This window comes from Notamacropus eugenii, chromosome 1 (assembly GCF_028372415.1).
Source record: "Notamacropus eugenii isolate mMacEug1 chromosome 1, mMacEug1.pri_v2, whole genome shotgun sequence".
Classification (NCBI taxonomy): domain Eukaryota; kingdom Metazoa; phylum Chordata; class Mammalia; order Diprotodontia; family Macropodidae; genus Notamacropus; species Notamacropus eugenii.
Window position 1 is genome coordinate 307,875,839 of NC_092872.1, and position 17,174 is coordinate 307,893,012.

The following is a 17,174-nucleotide window of genomic DNA, read 5'->3' on the forward strand; positions in this document are numbered from 1 at the left end:
TCTCATTCATCCTTTCCTCACCTTCATTTATACTACCTTCCACCCTAGTTTTGGCTCTCATTTTTCACTAGACCATCATAAAAATTTCCTTATTCACCTACTGAAATTACTATATTTATTGAATTCTCAATGTCTCCCCACTCCAGGACAACTTTCAGCATGGCTGTTTATATAATATATATCACTTTCCTTTTCAAAAACCATTAGTGGTAGAATGTAAAAAGCATTTTTTGTATATGCCAGCACCTATAACTTAGGAGACTTTTTATTTTAACAAAATGTGTTAGTTAAAAAAATAAACAAAATGAAGATAAAATAATTATGCCAATAATTTTTTAATAGGAGATGAAACTGCATTTTACTCAAGAACAGGAACAACCCAGTCTTGATATTACTGGAAATACTGAGCTACCTTTGGAAGAAAACTTAACTTCTTATGGTGGTTCAACAGATATTTCAACGGAAACCCTTAGGAAGCACATTCAGCATTTAAAGGTAAAATACAGAAATTTTGAAAATGCCTTTCAGGAGTGTATAGGTTTAATTTAGATAAAAGAGAATATTTTTTAACAGTGTCATAACGTGGATTTTTATTATTAGCAAGGATGAGAATGATAACAAAATAGCAAGCAACTGTATAGAATACTGGACCCAGAATCAGGAAGAACTAAGTTCAAATCTAGTCTGACCCTACCTGTGGGAACCTTGGCAAGTCACTTAACCTTGTTTGCTTCAGTTTTCATCTGTAAAATGAGCTGGAGAAGGACATGTCAAGCCAATCCATTATCTTTGCCAAAAGCCCCCTAACAAACCCAAGTGCAGTCACAGAGAATTGACCATGACTGAAACAACTGAACAGTAGCAGCAACATGGCTGTGTGAGCTTTAGTGTCAAAAAGACCTGGGTTCAAAACCTATCTCTGACATATACTACGTATGTGATGTTGTAAAGCAGGTGCTAAGGGAATTTCTTGACTTTCTTTGACCCTGTACCATTGAAATCATAGGTCAATTTAAATGATAAGAATAATTACTCCTGTCATCTTTCTTTGATAAACATTGTTGGATATATCACTATGGATACATGCCTGGAAAGGCAGAAAAAAATTCAAACATAAAGAGTTCCCTGGAAAGACATTGAGTTATTCACTTAACCGGAATTTGGGCAACAACTTTCCTGCCATTGGGAGTCTTGGAAATCATACTAAGATCTGCCTTGATGAAAAGAAATAAGAAAGTGAGTGTAGGGTTTATGGAAAAGGAAAATTAAAGAATGTGAACAGTAGCTCTTGAGCCAAGGGATCAGATTTAGATGGAGCAGATAATGATAGCTGGTGGCATTCGAGCTCCAGGAGCCTGCTGGCTTTTCTTATCTACTGGTTTTGCTCCTGCCTTTATCTTTCTCTACCTCTGATAATCACCTGCAGCTGTACGCATAATGACAGTGCTCTCAATACCTTTTTTATTAAAGTCTTGTTCAGTTTTACAGACACTAAGGTATTGATTTCTACTTTACTCTAATTATTACTAATTAATGGAAACTTACTGAGTGGACTTAGGCAACCCGAATGCCTTAGCTTCTTAGTCTGTGAAATGAAAATAATAATACCAGTTCTATATAGCTCCCTCATAACTTATTGAGAGAATGAAATTAGGTAATTAAATTGAAAATGGAAAAGGGAATAAAATGTGTTCAGGACATATTAAGTATCTTTCAAATATACTTTAGTACTTCTAAAAATATGTGATTGAAACTCATCCATGTCTTAATAGAAATTTCATTAATTGCTCTGGTCAAATCAAAATTATAATAAGGTATTCAATGTTCAGATGAGGAGCCTTTCTTGAAATTAGCTATTTTGGACCCCAGGCTGTTGTTGATACTGTACCCAAAACTTTTTTTACTTGGTGTTATTCAGTTGTTTTAGTCATGTCTGATTCTTTGGAATTTTCTTGGCAAAGATACTAGAGTGGATTGCCATTTCCTTCTCCAGCTCAACTTATAGATGAGAAAACTGAGGCAGAGTTAAGTGATTTGCCCAGGATCCCATGACTGGTAAGTCTGAGGCCAGATTTGAATGCAGGGAGATATGTTTTCCTGATTCCAGGCCCAGCACTCTATCCACTGCACCACCTAGCTACCTCCTTTTGCTCCACAGGACCCGTCAGAACTTGAGTTCAACTAGGGTAACTTTATTATAGCAATAAGGTTGAAATTCTTCAGGTTCAATCTCTTTGGTGACCTTAAGTCTGGGCATTAATTTTCTCATCTGCAAGAACAAACCTCAGACTACTTCTACTACCTACCTTATAAATTTGTTGTAAAGGTTAGAGTGCTATGAGAATGTGTATTATTAAGAACCCAGGGTCACCTTGAAGTTATTATTGTCCACTTTCACACAGTAACATCACTAAGGGATGAACTAATGGATAAACCCTCTTCACTTTGGTCTTTGTAATTAATATCCTCTAGGACACTGTTGAATAACTTGGTGACCATACATCTCCTTGTTTTATACCTCAGCTGATATATTAATGATGAGTAGATACCTAAATATGGTTATCTCTGTGGCTATATCTTTCAAGAAGTCTTGTATAATTTTGATGTATACATGGGAGACAACTAGTTGAAAGAGATTAGTTTAGCAGTGTACCTGATTGCCTGAGGATTTATGTACCAAGAGCAGGTGACTCGAGAAGAATAATTACACAACGTACTGCAGGTGCTCCTCTAACTTCCATACATCTGACCTCTAGCATAGATTAAGCCAAAGATAATATGAATTTCTATATTTTATTCTTTAATGCTATGTGAGGAATTTAGTAGAAGATTCTACCGATTAAGTATAATTATTACATTTTTTGGAAATATGTCTCATAGAAAGCAATTTCACAGCCATAGTGGAAGTGGCAGATATTAACTACCAGGGAGCTCATTAGTAGGGGAAGGGAATAAGCATTTATAGAGTGCCTACTGTGTGCCAGGCACCATGCTAAATGTTTCACAAATATTATATCATTTGATCCTCTCAACAATCCTGAGAGGCAGGTGCTGTTATTATCCCCAGTGTGTATTATTGAGTCATTTCAGTCCCCATTTGTGGTTTTCTTAGCAAAGATACCAGAGTGGTTTGCCATTTCCTTCTCCAGCTCAGTTTACAGATAAAGAAACTGAGGCAAATAGGGTTAAGTGACTTGTTTAGTGCCACACAATTAGAAAGTGACTCCAGGGCCAGTACCCTATCCGCTGGTGCAATAGTAATAGTAATTCACATTTTATTGTGCTTTAATATCTAAAAAACACTTTCCTTACAACTGTCCAGAGCAAATATTATTATTCCCATTTTTACAGTGAAAAAATTGATAAGAAAGTTAACTGAGACTTGCACAAAGTTTTGCAGCTAATAAGATTTTATGGCAGGGCCTAATTGGGACCACCAGTACTCAGTGACCCTACCCTTAAGAGGCTCTCAGTAAGAAATACCACTGCTTTAGTGCAAGATTCGTGGTCACAAATTAACAGCTTGCATCAGCTAACTGCTGCTGTTCTGCTTTAGAATACCATTGTACAAATTCCCTCAGTGTCTAAATTCTCTCAATGTTAAAATCCCTTCCATCCTGCGACTTCACCTGTCAACTTTGAAGGCTCTCTGGAGACAAATCCCCTGCTGAATTCCTTTCTTGTAAGACCCAGCCTTCGGAGGTTGGTTTGTCCATGTAACTGAGCCCTTGGGTGTTCCCTTTATTATCTCTCATTGCTGCCTGTAGGGATCGATTGGGGGGCTTCACAAGGCCAATGACATTGGTATACTCTAATGCACAGCTGCTATGCTAGTGTGCCAACACTTAGCATCATTTTCCCCAAATTTAAGAGAGTATCATCCCATTTTGGAAAATAGGTAGATATTAAAAAAATGCTCTGCAACTAGATTGTGTATTGTAGTCAGGGTATTCCCTTATGCTAACCTAAGTAACCCAAGTTAATGGGCACGACTATCCCTTAAACTAGATATATGAGGAGACCAATCTCCCCTAGGACAATATTAAAAGTAGAAAGGTTCAAATACCTTCTAGCTCTGTTGACTCTAAAGCCTGTGCTCTTTTCAGTATGCCAACAAGTAAGTGCTTACTTTGTGCCAGGCATGGTGTTAAGTGCTGCCAATACAAATGTAGGTAGAAAGATAGTCCCTGCCCTCAAAGAGATTACATTCTAATAGAGGAAGAAAACTTATAAAAGGGAACTGAAAGAGGGAAAAGAGGAGGAAACAAGAATGTACTTGTCCAAGCCATAGTAGAGAAAATCCAGCGAGCCATGATTTTGTTGACCACCTATTGAAAAGATAGCTTTAAGTTATTCACGTGAAAAAGAATAATTATGAATATAACTGCTTTGTTTTCATATTCTTGCTTGCATATTGTAGACTGGAAAAGAAAATGAGGCTGTAATTAAAGAGTTCACAGAGCTCCTGCAAGTGCTTGAAGAGATGGAAGAATTCATCAGTCAAGTGGCAACGTGGGAAACAGAAATCAGACCTGTTCTGGATTTTATCAAGCAACAAGGTTATGTGGAAGCTTCCATGGAAGAATCTTTGCAGGTAAAAATGTAGAAAAGCAAAATGCCCATTTTACAGCTGTAATTTTATATTTCATCTTAGATCAGAGTTGATAACGGAAATTCCAAGAAACCTGTGTTTCATAGCCAGTGCCATGTTATGGTCAGAATGTTTACTAACTACCTTGTGCCCTGGTACTAGGAAAGTTGCAAAATCCATTTCTTTTTAACTTTGACACTAGTTTATTTTGGGGCTCTGAGAAAATGAAACATTTTTCTTTGAAATCTTTTCTCATGGGATGAATTTTCACCTGGGATGGTTAGTTGCACTCCTTTCTTTCTATAGGAGGAGCCACTAGAAGTGGCCAAAAATTACTTCAAAGCAGTGACAGATTATAATGTAATTGGAAAATGTTTAACAAAATGAAAATGCAATACAATGTAAAGCATGGTAATTTGTCTTTGTCTGATTAATATACAGCATTCTGGGATCTGTTTCTATTTGAGGTTGACACCACTGCTCTAAAGTATGCCTTTGCTATTTTTATTTTTTGGGTGTTATTGTTGTTTGGATAAGGAGATTGCTGTTCAGTTGTGTCTGACTCTTCATGACCCATTTAGGGTTTTCTTGGTGAAGATACTGGAGTGAGTTTCCACTTCCTTCTCCAGCTCACTTTACAGATGAGGAAACTGAGGCAAACCCTGTGGCTAAGTAACTTGCCCAGGATCACATTTCTAGGAAGTATCTAAATTCAGATTTGAACTTCCTGACTCCAGGTCGAGCACTCTATCCACTGTGCCACCTAGCTGCCCCAAGGAGACTGGGTCTCTTTATTACATCCAGGCAGAAGTACAGCAACTATTCACAAGTCAGATCCCACCACTAATCAGCCTGGAAGTTTTGACCTCTTCCATTTCTGACCTAGATTAGTTCTTTCCTTTTTAAGCAGCCTAGTGGCCTACCCCACTCCCAGGGTCCACCATATTGGTGTGAACTGATTTTAGAGACCCAAATGGCTTTAGCTCTCCTTAAGCTTAGAACTCTTAAGGTTATGACCCACCAGCCTCACCTTCCCTAGTAACTGAGATTACAGATATCTACCACCATGCTGGGCCTAAGGCCTACTACTTATTAGCCATATAACCTTGGACAAATCTCTTGGGATCTTTAAGATGAAGAAGGGATTGTAAAGATGCTCTAGTTCAAAACATCCAGTTTGCAGAGGAGAAAATAGTCCCAAAGAAGTTAAATGACTTGTTTTTAGGTCACATGGCAGAGATGGCGTTTCAGACAGTGTTCTTTTTAAAGAATATGTAAAATAGAGGTAATAATAGAGATAAAAATAGAGATCCTCCTCAGTATCTGGGACTATTGTGCACCACTCCACCTAGTCAATGCCTTTGGTTTTGAATATATTTTTCTATCTATAGGATGGAGACTAATTTAAAAAAAAGTCTCCATGCAGGAGTGCAATAAGAATGAGTAAGTTTAATTTCATATTGCATTTGAAGTTATGATTTGTGAATATAAAGAGTTATTAGCTATCAAAAACTTACCCATGGATTAGATACCCACAGCTTAACTGATTGCAGGGAATCCTGCTGCTTTTAGTAAAAGAGAATACACTCTTTCTTCCATGGGACTCAGTTCTGCCTTTACTTCCACGTAACCAATTGAGAAGCAGGGAAGTGAATAGTTATTTTGGATTATGTTTAGCTATTATGCTTAGCTATTACACTCAGCCCTCCTGGAAAGATGTAACATTGAAAGTTTAACTGCGTTTCACCTAAGTTATAAAACCATCCAGGCATGAGTTTTGACAATATGGAAAATTCAAACAACAAGAATAAGAAATAATCCTTTTGCAAATCTCCATTTCTTAGCTTTGTATATTTAACCTATATTTTCTGTGGTAAATATAGAAAGATCATTTGTATAGTTCTCTATGGATCTTAGTTTTCTCATCAATAAAATGAAAGAGTTGGATTAGATGGGTCTCTTTCAGCTCTAGCATCCATGTTCATGTCATTAACTACCTGTATGACTTTGGTCAAGTCTCTTAATCTCTTTGAGGTCTGGTTTCTAAAGATAGAGACTTTGAGTTTCTACATTTAATTTTAGGTCTAAATCTCTGATCTCATAATTAATATTAATGATTGATATTCAGTTTACCTTTTAAATAGTATTATTTTACTAGTAGTCAGTACCATATTTAGATATCTATAGCATAAAAGATGTAATTTTGAATTGACATAGAGTTAAAGGGATTAGGATATTTCTCAGAACTTGATCATTAAAAACCTATTTTATATGTACATATGTGTGTGTCTTTAAAAATGCTCTTAATTATTTATGAATTTTTCCTTCTTACTTATAAGGTAGCATATAGTGCAATATAGAGTACTTGTGTAAGATAAATTTGTGTTAAGACTAACACAAGGCTTTCTTCAAGCCAGACAATGTAAGGAACACTCAGAATTTTATTATGCAAACTTGACCATTTTGGATTCTGGATTCATCTTTAGTGACTTTGGATGAATATGATTTTAATCTGGATTAATGTTGAATCTAACTATGCTCTCATTTGTTTCCACAGAACCTGATTGCCCGAGGATCTATGTACCAAGAGCATGTGACTAGGAAAGAAAATGCATTACAAATAATAGCACAAAATATTTCAAGCAAGGCACTCCTCCAGCATTTCCATACATCTGGGCTCCAGACACAGATTAAAGAAGCAAAAGACAAAGTTCAGGTCTCTAACATGTGCATTTTCAAAATACATTGTTCCTTAGCTTTTAGTGGTGTGAAAAGAAAATGCTACCATTCATTTAAAATTTCCTAAAATATTATTTTTGCATTATAGTTTAAAAATATTTATTGCTTAGTGGCATGTAAATATAGTCTATTAGAATCTATCTGTCCATCCATCCATCCATCCATCCATCCATCCATCCATCCATCCATCCATCCATCCATCTATTTAATCTATCTATCTATCTATCTATCTATCTATCTATCTATCTATCTATCTATCTATCTATCTATCTATCTATCTATCTATCTATCTATCTATCTATCTATCTACCTACCTACCTACCTACCTACCTACCTACCTATCTATCTATCTATCTATCTATCTATCTATCTATCTATCTATCTATCTATCTATCTATCTAAAAACCTACTATTTGAAAGGAATTTCAACTCAAACAAATTTTATTAAGTACCTCCTATATGAATTCGAGGTCCTCTATAATCTGGCTTCAGCTTCTCTGTTCAGTAGATACTAATATTTTTTGAATTGAATTGTAGATCATTGTGTTAAGCATTGTTAAAAGATAGAAGTTTTGAAGAAAAACTTTTTTTTCTGTGTGAACCCTATAAGACAGTGGGTGAAATGTGAATCATTTAAAACTGTTTTTCTTCACAGAATAACATGGCAGAGCTAGATGCTGTCTTACAGGCCTCATATGAGAGTTCCCTAGAAATGGATGTTAGGGCCAAGTTTGAAAAGTCACAAAGGGAACTTGAGTCAGATATTTTGAAGGCTCGGCAATTCCTTGGACAAAAATGGAGCTTTGGTGACCTGGTTTCACAAAAGAAGGTGGGAATCTTTATTATTATTACTTGCACAATATTTATTGGTACTTATTTCTGTATTAAAAAATACAAAACAAAAATGATGCCAGTCTGCTTTAACAAAACTCTAAGTTTTCCAGTGTCTGAATTTCTTAATTGTAAGCAAGTGACTTACAGTTACAATTAAAAAAAATTTTTTTTCATTTTACTGAAAAAAATTAAATTCAGATTTTAATGTAATCCTTTTAAAAATGTTAAGTAGTGCAGGGAAAATAGCTCTGGAAAAGGATTCAGGAGATCTGATTCATCCAGTCTTAGTGCTAGTTTTGCAACTATGACTTTGGGCAAGTCACTTAATCTGCTTCATTTTTCTTGTGAAATAGAGATAATAGGATTGAAAATTTAGAGTTAGAAAGTACCTCAGAGTCCATCTAATGCAATATTTCAGTTTGGGGAGAAGAAAATTGAGGTTCACAGATAAAATGACTTGTCCAAGGCTACATAGGTAGTATATAGAAAATATGATCTCTTTCCTACATAATTTATAAAATTAAGAATCAAATGAATTAGTGAGTGTGAAGGTGCTTTACAAATATCAAGAATTATCATTCAACTGAATTGATAAAAGCCACTTAAAAGATTTCATCCTTGCTCTTCAACTATGGTTCCCTTCTCTAGTCCTAAGTTTGATTTTTGATGTAAAAGTTTCCAGGGGCCCTATTTTATAGGGCTTGAAAAGTTTTAAAAAAACTTTTATATTTGATTCTAGAGTTTATATTTATATTACATATATGTATATAAAATCCTGGAGTTGGTATTTATTATGTTTAATATGGAGTTTTTTATTTATTGAATAACGGAGTGACATGTTTAGACCTGCATTTTAAAAAAGATTACTTTTGTACCTAAATAGAGGATTGATTAGAACAGGGAGGGTCTTTGGGTAGGGGGATGACTGGAATGCTATTGCAGTAGTCCAAGCATGAAGTGGATATGAGGCTGTGTAGTGCCAAACCGATATTCACAGTGTCAACAGCAGCCATGAATATGCCAGTGCAATTCTGAATCTTGAAATATAACAGACTCTCCACATTGAAAACAGAATCAAAACATTTATTCAGACGCCAGAAAGCCAAATCCCAACATCAAAAAGCCAAATCCATCATAGTAGCAAAAAAATCTATGTACAATAACAATGCAGAGGACAATATCATTCTCAAGCCTTCCTTCTGTTAGACTTCCCACATGACCAGCTCCCTTAAATAAATCACAAACAAGCTCTCTCACTGACATTAGCCAGTTGCCTTCTTGCCTACATCCTTTCTAGCTCTAACTTCCTCTCATCTGTGCTCTAACTCTGCCTCTTCCTGTTCCACCCTTCCTGCTCCACCTCTTCCTGTTTCATATAACTCATGTGACTCAGGGTTCCATGTGACCCAGGCAGGTAATGAATGGGAAAGATCTTCCCATTTAAATTACCATTATACTTCCTTCTCTCTCTCTTTCTGTTGGTACTTCCTGCGGAGGGACCTTTTTCTCTTTGTTGGCACTATGCCTGCCCTCAGGTCCCTCATGAAGCCTAAAATCATTAAGACGGAGACCAAGAAGTTAATCCGGCACCAGTCTGACAGATAGGTCAAGATCAAGAGAAACTGACTTGAAGATAATTCAAGGGCCTGATCTTGATACCCAGTATTGGTTATGGAAGCAATAAGAAGGCAAAACACATGCTACCAAGTGGATTCTGGAAGTTTTTGGTGCACAGTGTCAAAGAGCTAAAAGTGCTTCTAATGTGTAACAAATCTTACTGTGTTGAGATTTCTGACAATGTTTCCTCTAAGAATCAGAAAGTTATTGTTGAGAGAACAGCTCAGCTAGACATCAAGATCACTAATTCAAATGCTAGACTGAGGAGTGAAAAAAAATGAGTAAAAAGTTTTGCACATTTTTATTTGTACTAAATAAAGCCTCAAACCACCATCAAAATAAAAAAATAAATTGCCATTACAGGCTGTAGTAGGGTAATGGTTGTTTAAGACTAGAGAAAGGGACTTATATGATAGATATCACAAAGGAAAAAAATGACAGAACTTAACAATGGGTTGGATATGGGGAGTGAGAAAACATGGTTGGTTATGAACCTGGGTGACTGATTATATAATGATGCAATCAAAAGTAATAGGTAAATTTGAAAGAGGTAAGTGTTTAGGGGGAAAGATCTTGAGTTCAGCTTTGGAAATGTTGAATTTAAGATGTTTACAGGATATTCAGTTTGAGAAGTCTAATTGGATATGTAAGACTAGAAATCAGGAGAGAAATTAGGACTGACTAAATAGATTTGAGAATTATCTCTCTGCATAAAGATGGCTCCATGGGTGGTGATGACATCACCAAGTATAAAAAGAAAAGTGCTGCTAGGACAGACCCACAGTTACCATGATCTGGATGAAGATCCAGTATAGGAAATTGAAAAGGAGCAGTTAGATTACAAGGAAACAAACTAGGAGAAAGCAATGTCACAAAAACTTAAGGAAGAAAGGGAAATTAGGAGGAGTGTAATTGATGGTTGGTTGTTTGGTTATTGTCCTTTGTTCTCAAAAAAGGACCAAAATGATATCACTATGATAAAGTAAAGTTTTAATGTGTACGACTGTGACTGATCAGAATAATATGAGCTTGGAATACTCTGCCACAGATTGTGCACAGATAGTCCATGTGAACATTAGGGGTGGTTACTCCAAATTTATACATCCTACATTTCCTTTGTGCTGTTTCAATTCTACTTACTCATAGAGCACAGCACCTTTTCTGATGTGGGCATGCTATGCTGAGTGGTCCTGTGCCAGTGTCTCCCTTATCACACAATCAAATCCAAAGATCTTGAGAGAGACCTTGAGAGTATCCTTCTATTGCTTCTTCTGGCCACCATGTGATTGCCTGTCCCATGCGAGTTCTCCATAAAATAGTCTTTTTGGCAAGCATACATTTTGCATTTGAACATCAGAGTTGTGCTCTCTGAAGCATAGTTTGAATGCTTGGCAGTTTAGTTCAAGCAAGGACCTCAGTGTTTGGTACCTTATACTGCCAGGTGATCTTCAGAATCTTCCTAAGACAGTTGAAATGGAAGCGATTCAGTTTCCTGGCATGGCACTGGTAGACTGTCCATGTTTCACAGGCATACAACAATGAGGTCAGCACAACAGCTCTGTAGACCTTCAGTTTGGTAGTCAATCTAATACCTCTTCTCTCCCAAACTTTTCTTTGGAGCTTCTCAAATACTGAGCTAGCTCTGCCAATGCATGCCTCAGCCTCATTGTCAATGTGTACATCCCTGGAAAGTACACTACCAAGGTAAATGAACTTATCCACAGCATTCAAAACTTCTCCTTTTGTTATAACCAGTGGTTCCACGTATGGATCGTGTGGTGGTGGCTGACGGAGCACCTATGTTTTCTTGGTGTTAATTACTGGGCCAAAATTAGCACAGGCAACAGAGAATTGATCCATACTTTGTTGCATCTCTGCTTCAGAGGCTGCATTGAGTGCACAATCATCTGCAAACAGAAAATCTTGCACCAGCACTCCCTCTACTTTGATCTTGGCTTGTAACCTTTTCAAATTGAAAAACTTATCATCAGTGCGGTAGTTGACCTACCTTGATGCCGTGTTCATCCTCATTGAAAGCATTTGACAACATGGCTGAAAACATCATACTAAAAAGCATGGGAGCAAGCACATAGCCCTGTTTCACTCCATTGGCAACTGGTTTGGTGTGATGGCTGCCAAGCCCTTTTCAAGGCTCTTTCCACCTTGGTGTCCACCTGTTCCACTCAATTCTCATTGATAGCTCCCCAACTCTCACCGGTAGCTCCAAGAAGCTACAGCATGTTCAGTGGTCATACTCCAGTAAACTGTTTTGACAGACAGGCCAAATCAGGTTGAGGGTAACCAAGGGATCTCAAACCCATTGGTGAGTTAGAGGGGTGTCTATCCCAAGCATGTGAAGACTTCCTCTGGTGGAATGGGTGGATATGAACAATTTGTTCCAATGGCCACGAAGGCAGCTGAAGCAGGCAATGTGGTGCACTTAGAGCTTGGTTAGACACAGAAGACTCCAAGGTCATCCACTGCATCCTGAGCCATCACCAGTTGTAATTCACAGTATTGTAGGCTTCAGAGAGGTCCAAAAAGAGGGGGATTGAGAAAAGGCCACTAGATTTAACAATTAAGATGTCATTGATAACTTTGAATAGAGCAATTTCAGTTGAATGATATTTGAAGCCAGATTACAGAACGTTTAGAAGAGAGAGGAGAGAAAGGAGAAGCACTGATTGTAGAGTTTTATCAAGTAATTTAGCCACAAAATGGAGAAGCAAAATAGAATGAAAGCTAGTGATGATGGATGGATCATGTGAGGGCTTTTTTTCAGAAATTCAGGAAAAATGAGAGTGTTTGTAAGCAGCAGGCAAATAGCCTGAAGAAAGAGAGAAATTAAAGATTAATGAGAGAATGGAGATAGCAGACAAGAAAATAATTTGATGGAGAAGACAAGATGAAATGGGATTAATGGAGCATGTAGAAGGGTTTGCCTTAGAAAGGAGAAAGGCCACCTCTTCTTGTGTGATAATAGCAGAAGGCATCTGGGTGAGGAGAGATGAGAGCTCTGAGAAAATGGCTTCTATTTTTTCAGTAAAGGTTATCAGCTGAGAGAATAGGGAAAGGAGGAATTATGGCAGGTTTGAAGGCAGATGAAAAAACTTGGAGTAGGGGCTAAGGTGAGTCAAATAGTGAATCAATTATTGAGGATTGCCTTGTGGCAATAAGGTCTCAGATGGGATCATGTAACAAATTTATAGTGAACCCAGTTTTAGCATAGTTTCATTATGTTCTCCAGCTTTTTTCAGTAGCATGTAAATAGAAGCAAAGATGATAGGGGCAATTCAAGATTTGGAATTGGTAAGGCATGATTGACAAAAAAGATGAGGGGCAAGGGATTCGAGTGTAGAGGATGATGTAGAATTCAATTGGTTCACCAAGGAGAAAAAGAAGAGTATAGCTACTATAGGGGTGAAGGCTGGAAAGGTACTGAGGGATGAAAGGATTAGAGGTCATCGTAAAAACTAAGAACAAGGGGTTCTTAGAACTTGGGGTCATAAAGCAGAGAGAAAGAATGATAAAAGACTATGAGCAGAAGGAAATTTAAAGTTCATGAGAACAGAAGTGGTGCACTTGTGAGTGGTGCCAAGATCAAAGAGATGACCATCTCTGTGTAGGTAAGGAGGCAGAGAGAAGTAGGAGGTGGAAATGAATAAGCTGAGGAAGTGAGAAGTTAGGATGTCTGAGGGTGGATCAGTGTGTATATTGAAGTGCCTTTGTATGATGACAGGAATTGGAGTAGGTAGACGGAGTTGTTGAACTCAGTGAGGGAGGAAAGAGAGTCAGCAGATAACAACCAATACAGTCTTCACTGGATGATGAATATCGATTGCATGAATAACAAAGAGCTTACTGAATAGTGGTGGGATTGGGAGAATCCACAAGGGGTAATGGGGAGCCAGGAGTATAGTACTCCCTTAGGAGACTTTAGCTGATGCTTAGTGTTAGTGATAATGAAGGAAAGGGATACAGAGCAGAATTCAGAATTCATTTTGAGAAGAAGATAGGAAAATAAGTATCAGGTGGAAAGAGAAAAAGACCAAATGAAGAGTCAGATTATATTGGTATTTACTGCCTGTCAGATCTCCTATTAGTATAATAATAATTAAAATTTCTTTGCACTGATGTATGACATAAAACTTCACATACTTTCTACATTTTATTGCTTATGTAGCAATCTTATTTATTTATAACTTCAAAAGTTTACAGCGAACATTATCTAATGCCTTTTGCAACCCTTTCTTTGCTCTGACACAATATGGAAGCTATATGTTTAATTTTCCATAGGATTCATTTCTTTCAATGTCATGCTATCCCCCTGTATTTTTCCTATCTCTCAACCATACCATTATATAGTAGAGTTATAGGTACCTTGTAGAACCTCCTCTAGTCCCTTGAGATGTAATAGTGGATTTTCTTTACAAAGGGAAGTGTTCCTACAAATCTTCAGATATGTTACAGGTTACGTCTTGTGACAGTCTTCTTACATCCTAGTGTTTAGTTATTTTCAGTCATGTCCAATTCTTCATGACTTCATTTGGGGTTTTCTTGGCAGAGATACTGCTTTCCCATTTCCTTCTCTAACTCATTTTACAGATGAGAAAAAAGGCAGAAAGGGTTAGTTAAGTGCCTTGCCCAGCATCACATAGCTAGTAAGTATCTGAAGTTGAATTTGAACTCAGTGTCTTCCTGACCCCAGGCCCAGTGCCCTATCCACTGTACCACCTAGCTGTCCCCTGTATCCTAGCACTAACTTTCAAAAAACTGGTTTTGATAGTAGAATGTGTTTTTAGGTTAATATTGTTGTTATTTTAATTTTTTGGAGAAATTTTTACTAACTATGAATTTAACAAGTATCAACAAACATGAAAATTTCAAAATACAAAGAAAAAACATCTGTTATATACAATTTGTTTTCTCTAGGTGTTTATTAAATTTAACATGGTTGTAACCAAATTGCCTTATTTGTGTCCCTTTTCTAAATTTCCTTTTGTTTTCTTCTGTTTCTTCTGTGGCTTAATGCTTTATTGATGCTCCTTTCTTTTTTATCTTCTGCATGTAATGTGATTTACATATGTTTGTTGTATACTTTGTGTACAGGATATTCTAGCCATTTTAAACAGTAAAAGCTTGGAAAAATTTTTGAAAGCTGCTGAACAACTGAAAAATATTGTATCTCCTGATGAAAAGCTATCCTTAGAAGAAATGAGCAGAGAGTTCTCTAAAGAGTGGGAGGTGAGATCCATAAGATTTACATGTCATTGTGTTGACTGGAAGCACATTTCTTTATTTTTAAAAAATAGAATAAAAAATTTTCATCATTTGGAATGGTATTAAGTGTCATCCTTCCTAAAGATTTTGGGATGTATTTACTTGATTTCTCTCAGCCCTGTGATAATCATGACATGCTTTTTATTTGTACTGGGAACAAACAGTTTAGACAAAGCTAGTTTCTAGGATTCATCTATTCATTCATTTAATAAGCATTTATTGAATGGCTTAAATTTACAACTGTCGTACTAAGGAAGATGCCCTGACTTGCTGTGAAAAGCTTACAACTTAGGAGGGGAGGTAAGATATGTCCATAGATAACTACACTACAGGTTAGAATATAAAAGTGCAAATAGAGGCATAAAATCCTCTACACAAAAAATTCAGAGAAGGGAGATGTCACTTCTAGGTGGAGGAAGTCATTATGGAGGGGGTTACATTCCAACTGACTTTTATTAAAGTATGGTTAGAAATTTGATGAGTGGAGCTGGGAGAAAAGCATAATTTTATTTTGTTTTACAGGGTCTTCATCAAGAAGTATGTTTATATATTCATCGAATAAAAATTGAAATTGAGAAAAAGGTTACTGAAAACATATCAAAACTTGAAAAGCAACTAAATAAAGAGAAAAAGTTACTCAGTAAAGGGAAGACCAAGGGGCTCATTGAGGAACATGAGGTAGACCAATTTCTATTTAAACATTTTAATTGTGTTTGAGATCATGCCTTGACATGTAAGCCCCCTTTCTAAGCATTGGATATCCATTCAAATTTCTTTCTATCTAATGGTATGTGTTTGGATGAAACGATCTAGGTAAATCATTTTCAGGTCTTTCTTTCTGTGGGTTTATCACTTCCAGTGTGGAATTCTGTCACTGCCTTGAATTTTTAATTTATTATTGGTACTAAAAATCATTCAATAATTAATGTTTAACTTCCCTTGGTTTGCTAGTTATATAGGAGGTATAATAGTTGTTATTGTTTTTGAAATAGACACAGTGACCTTTGAAGGATCTAAGTGTTCTAGGAAAGCATGATATGCTCCATTGGTAGGCTTTTACTGATTAAGCACACCAGACAGCCTTTAACTATTTGTGGAAAATAACATGTCAGGACAAAGATTCAAGCAAGTTAGGCTGTACAGGTTTCCTTTTCTTTTTTTTAAACTGTTTTCCATCTCAAGGGGTATTTCTTTGAATATTTACAAAATTAGCCCAAAATCAATTTTGAATTTTCCCATGGTCCTTTTATTGAATAGTCTGCGCATTTTAAGTTGGGTCCTCAAGCATCCAGTCTTTACACTTTCTAAACCCTTTTAATGTTGTAGAAAAGTCACTCACAATAAGTTATTGTATTGCCAGTACTACAGGATCTAGTTAATAGGAGAATTTTTTAAGATACTGTGTAATGGTACATTGCGGAATTACATAGGACCCTATGATCTTAGAGTTCAAAAACTGGAAGGGATATCAGAAGTCAGTTAATTCAGGTTGTATCTGACCAAGAATCTTCTCCATACCTCTATATTAGCTCTATACTACTCCAGGCACTGTTTTAGGTACTGGGAATAGAGACAAAAAAATTAAGCAGTCCCTGTCTTCATGAAGCTTACATGAAGCTTAAGGAGATAACATATAAAAATATAAGAATATATAAAATATAAACAAAGAAATGCAAGGTAATTTTGGGGGGAAGCCCTAGAAGCTAGTGGAATCATTGCAGGTCCTATGGTGGAACCTGAGCTGAACTTTGAAAGACGCCAGGAATTCTAAGAGATTTAGGTGAGAAGGGAGTGTAATTCAGGCCTATATAAACACAGAGAGTTCAGAGATGGAGGGTCATGTGTAAAGAATGGCAAGACCAATTTGGCTCGACTCTAAAGTGTCTGAAGAGGAGTAATGTATGATAAAGGGAAAAATGATATTGGAGTTAGGTTTTGAAAAGTTTTAAATTCCAAGCAGATGAGTTTGTATTTGATTCTAGGAATAAAAAAGAGTCACCAGGTTTGTTCAGTAAGGGAATGACATGGCTAGACCTTTGTCTTAGGTGAGTCACTTTGGCTGTTATGTGGAGAATGAATTGGAGAGAGGAAGAGAAAAGTCAGAAGGCCCAAT

The 17,174-nt window shown here is 36.6% G+C and overlaps 1 protein-coding gene and 1 pseudogene across 5 annotated transcripts in view; both read left to right on the forward strand.

The window, feature by feature from the left end:
- The window catches only part of SYNE2 (spectrin repeat containing nuclear envelope protein 2), a 416,605-nt gene that overhangs the window by 126,389 nt on the left and 273,042 nt on the right, over positions 1-17,174 (forward strand). For all 5 annotated transcript variants that reach the window (XM_072629431.1, XM_072629430.1, XM_072629434.1 and 2 more), the window contains exons 18-23: positions 343-495; positions 4,421-4,594; positions 7,149-7,307; positions 7,986-8,159; positions 14,891-15,025; positions 15,584-15,739. In XM_072629431.1, the coding sequence (XP_072485532.1) occupies positions 343-495; positions 4,421-4,594; positions 7,149-7,307; positions 7,986-8,159; positions 14,891-15,025; positions 15,584-15,739 (951 nt within the window). The remainder of the gene's footprint in view (positions 1-342; positions 496-4,420; positions 4,595-7,148; positions 7,308-7,985; positions 8,160-14,890; positions 15,026-15,583; positions 15,740-17,174) is intronic.
- LOC140517841 (large ribosomal subunit protein eL32 pseudogene) lies at positions 9,593-10,146 on the forward strand (annotated as a pseudogene).